At 48.1% G+C, this 4,314-nt stretch overlaps 1 protein-coding gene across 1 annotated transcript; it reads left to right on the top strand.

Moving 5' to 3' along the window:
• Positions 1 to 503: 503 nt before the first annotated feature.
• On the top strand, positions 504 to 1,744 carry LAESUDRAFT_731063 (P-loop containing nucleoside triphosphate hydrolase protein). Its single transcript, XM_040909967.1, has 4 exons — positions 504 to 570; positions 628 to 661; positions 713 to 903; positions 966 to 1,744. The coding sequence occupies exons 1-4, from the start codon at positions 545 to 547 to the stop codon at positions 1,669 to 1,671; spliced, it is 957 nt and encodes a 318-aa protein (XP_040759241.1). The 5' UTR covers positions 504 to 544; the 3' UTR covers positions 1,672 to 1,744.
• Positions 1,745 to 4,314: the final 2,570 nt, after the last annotated feature.

Genomic DNA, 4,314 nt, shown 5'->3' with positions numbered 1-4,314 from the left:
TATATGTGGGAAATCTCGCCGGCAGGTTCTTCCGGTCTGAAGGTTGGCATAGTATGCATACCGAGTCTGTTGAACGTTGCTCTTGCATCCTGAATAGGCTGTCGTACTCCGAAGGCACTCCTGGAGATAACTCTTGCATGGACTGGCTTCCAATCTGCTCGTCAAGATATCGACATCGATTACCTCACACATCCGAGTCGATGCCAGCATGTGGTAAACATGAGCTTGCCGTGCCTTTCTACATAGATAAGGTGGAAGAGCCGTGACTGTGACTGCATTGCTGAAGAGCCGATGGACACTGGAGTTTGCACCTCGATCTCATCTGAATATCGACAGCCCGATGGTGAGGAATCTACCAACATTGCATGATCCGTGCTTCGGCATATGCAATTGATTGATCCATACCGTGGTGGCAAAAACCTTCGCCAATACACGTTTGCGTCGCGAGGCCTGTATGATAAGTAACCTGTGAGGCAACTGTATGTGGGCCCGCCTATCGACCGCACAGCACCCACTCTGTCATACTTCCAACGAGCACAGCGCCATGGTGAAATTGCCAAAATTCATTGCGTATGTCCTGTTGCTTCTGCCTGTTTACTGTGGGCGTACAGTTTATCGATCATCTAGGGTCACTGGGCCGACAGGAGTGGGAAAGACATCGGTCAGTTGAAGCGGGACGCAATGCAATTCTATTCACTTACGTGCTATCAAGTTCATCAACTACGTGTGCGGCTCTTCTTTGGCAGTAGGCGCTAGCCTGGAATCATGCACGGACACCGTGCAGGTTGCGCGATGTCAGATCGCCGGAGAGGACGTTACCATGATCGACACACCGGGATTCGACGACACTCACAAGTCTCAGGCCGATGTCTTGAGGGATATAGCTGATTTTCTTGAGCAGACGTACGTCATTCTTCGACGTTCAGGCAGCAGTTTTGGTCCTCTGACAACGTCACGCTCTGTAGATATACGAATGGGATCAAGCTGGCCGGAGTCATATACATGCACCGCATATCTGACTATCGCATTGGCGGTATTGCAAGAGAGAATTTTCGGCTATTCACAAAAATCTGTGGAGAAGGGGCCATGAACAACGTGGTCATTGGCACGACCATGTGGGAGAAAGTTGCAGCGGAACTTGGAGAGCGCAGAGAAAAGGAGCTTCAGAGCAATCCGATTTTCTTCAAGGATGCAGTTGACAATGGCGCAAAGATGAGAAGAATCTTGAATAACGCTGAATCGGCTCGCGAAGCCGTCCTATCCTTACTGCCTATATCAGCGGCCACGCTCATCCTGCAAACCCAACTTGTCGATTTGCACAGGACGCTACCTTATACCGATGCCGGGATGCAGCTGCAAGCCGACATTAGGGAGCTTATTGCGAAGCACGAGAGAGACATACAGATGTTACGGCAGCAGTTGGAAGAGAGTATGGCAGCGGCGGATGCGGCGCGTCAGGAGGAGAAGATACGTGAGATTATGGAAGGCTACGACAAACTGCAGATCGTGTTGCAAAAGGCGAAGGCCGATCTGCAGAAAAGTCTAGTCGAAAATCTCGAAAGGCGCAGGACGAGAAGGAAGCTCAGGTTCAACTTCTTCAATTTGAGAATCGTTATAAGCAGGCGTAGGCAGGGGACAGGCTGTCTTGATGGCGACAATTTCGAGTTGTAACTTTTGTTCATAGGACGTTCTAGTATACTCCTCGTGGTATGAAGTATGCTATATACACACCCCAGACATGGAGCTCTTTTTCGATGTGTAATATGTGGGGAAAATGTGAACTAGTATTTTGATAATGGGTCGGTTCTTTGCGAAAATGACATAGCAGTTTACATATTAGGCATCTGCAATTGGAAATGGAACTGCGGCATATACCAAACCATATTCTTGGGGCTATATTGTATTCATTTTTGTAGACTTTGCGAATACAATATGTTCGCATTATTTTTTGATGTTACAGATGGTAAAAATGCGACGGAGAAGTAAATCGTCACAGATTCGATGTTATGCATCTAAAAATATTCCCGCTACGACAGTAGAGGGTCTTAGCGTCGACATGCTCAATAGGTTCTCTGAAAAAATTCAACGGGCCACGTGGAAAATGTCGTCATTTCACGAGGCCGCTCCACTGTGGCTGTGAGGTGAGGTGATGCTGCAACTGGCAAGCATCTTGCTCCTTCGCTTTCTCCGTTATCCGTGCCCAGCGGCTGTCTATATGTCGCGTCTGCATCTTGTTGGGAATTATGCAGGTATTCCTGCGTCTATCGTCGTCGACAGTTCTCTTTCATTGTCGGTGGTTTTCTGGACATTTGCGTGTTTGCACAACCTGCCGCGTTCTGTGTACGTGGAAAACTCCATCGTACAATCATCCGCGTCTGGACCGGTTCATGTTCCTTCGAGGTCGGGCTTTTTCACCTCGTCATTTCCTATTTCTATCGGTTCTCTTGCGCTCGGTCATGACTGGCTTTCTGTTTGCGGCGTCTCCGTGGATGGCGTTGACGTATGCGATCCTCCGTCGTCTTTTCTCGACAATCCTCCACGGGGTCATTATTGGATTCGGAGAGAGGATGCTGGTAACGGTGTGTTGATTCTTTTGTCGATCTATTCAATTGCCTTATTTTGTGCTAGTGAGTTTTGCGTCCTCGGACCATGGACCTTTCGTCGCTCGTGTCGAAGGTGTGCAGTTATCTCGTTCTTTTTATTGTCGTTTACTGATGATTGACTTCTTTTACTCCTATAATAATGATATGTTCTTTGCATGTGCATGCGCACGGTTTAATGATGGTGATTGATTTATCGCATATCGTGCTTGATCTACTATGTGCTTTTTTACGCACGTCTGTGTGTTTGTCGTCAGAGCGCGAACACAGTGAAGCATGTAGTGTTGTTCAGCCCTGTGGACCTCTTTTGGACGTAGACAGTATGTTCGGTGCCATGCAGTCCATTTTTATTGGCATCGATGCTCTGGATAAGCCGTCTTTGGTGGCTGTCGCCGCGTCTCATCGCGTTCGTGTTCCGTGCGAGGCTACGAAAGAAGAGATGCATGTGCTGATCACCACTCATTCAACTCGCGGCACATGTGCAGAAAACAAAAATCATGAAGCGTGTGCTGATGTATGTTCTGAGTATGAAAACACGTCGCCCGGCAGTTTGAATGACATTCGCATGTATGTTCTTGAGTCTGTGAGGAAGCGTGTCAAGCGCAACGCTTTAAGACGTATTTTGGACGTTAACGGAATATCGTACGAACCGTCTGTGAGTGTTTCTCGCATGCGCCGTTTGTTAAAGGCTTTCATCAATTCTCTCCGTAAAGGAAAACGTGCCGAGTACGACGTCGAGTGAATAGGAACTAATGTTGCTGATAGGCAGCGACGACTTGCAGATATTCACGATAACTGGCCACAACTCGTACCTTCCTCGGTGAAGGATCGTCTCGTGGATAAATATCGTGATCGAACTTTCGCTGATTGTCTTTCCTCTTTTACTTGCACGTGCTGTGCCACGTCTGCACTTAGGAGTGCTCGTGTGGATGTTCCAGCGAGCGATATTAATCTGGAGCTGCTGTGAAGTGAATCTGCTGGCATGTTCGATGGTGAGTTTTTTGTGCATGCTCCTTTTTGGGATGGTCCTCTGTGTGATGTTATGGTTGATCCGAGTGGTGTGATTGGTCATGTACGCAATGGCGAACAGGTATTAATGCTGTGTAAAGTATGCGCTTCGTCTCTGCATCGTAATCGTACCCCCTCTTTGGCTTTGGCTAATCGTATGTGGCTCGGCAGCATTCCCTCTGAGCTTCAGGATCTGACTGCAATAGAGGAGACTATGATCGCTCGATGTAGGGCAAAGTGCTGGATAGTGCATTTAAAGGACAATGCTGACGGTCCTGAATTGCCCATTTCTCAACGTGGCTTGCGAGGGAATATCATCATCTATCCTCAACGTCCCGATGTCGACGAGGTTCCTACCGAGCGACACGAACTCCTCCGCATGCCTTACCTCACCTCTATAGGTGTTCTCTACGTCGCTCCGTAACTATCGAAAAATCCATAACCATCGAAAGGAGCGCCAACTACGTAAATTACCCATATGTACATAGATACAGCTGACCGCTTCCTGGCCACAATTCATTGATCGCAACATCCATATGTCACTCCATAAATCCCAGAAACGCCTCCGTCCGCGACCTGCTCATCGTAGCGGGCACCGCCGGGGACCGGCCCTACCCTTATCTTACGTAAAAATCAAAGGGTGGCACATTCTAAATTATTCATTGCATCTGCGACGAGGAGGTACAAAACAAATTTCATCATACAG

Source organism: Laetiporus sulphureus (genome assembly GCF_001632365.1).
Source record: "Laetiporus sulphureus 93-53 unplaced genomic scaffold LAESUscaffold_59, whole genome shotgun sequence".
NCBI lineage: Eukaryota > Fungi > Basidiomycota > Agaricomycetes > Polyporales > Laetiporaceae > Laetiporus > Laetiporus sulphureus.
Note: the sequence above shows the minus strand (reverse complement) of the source record. Positions and strands in the feature narration are given on the sequence as shown.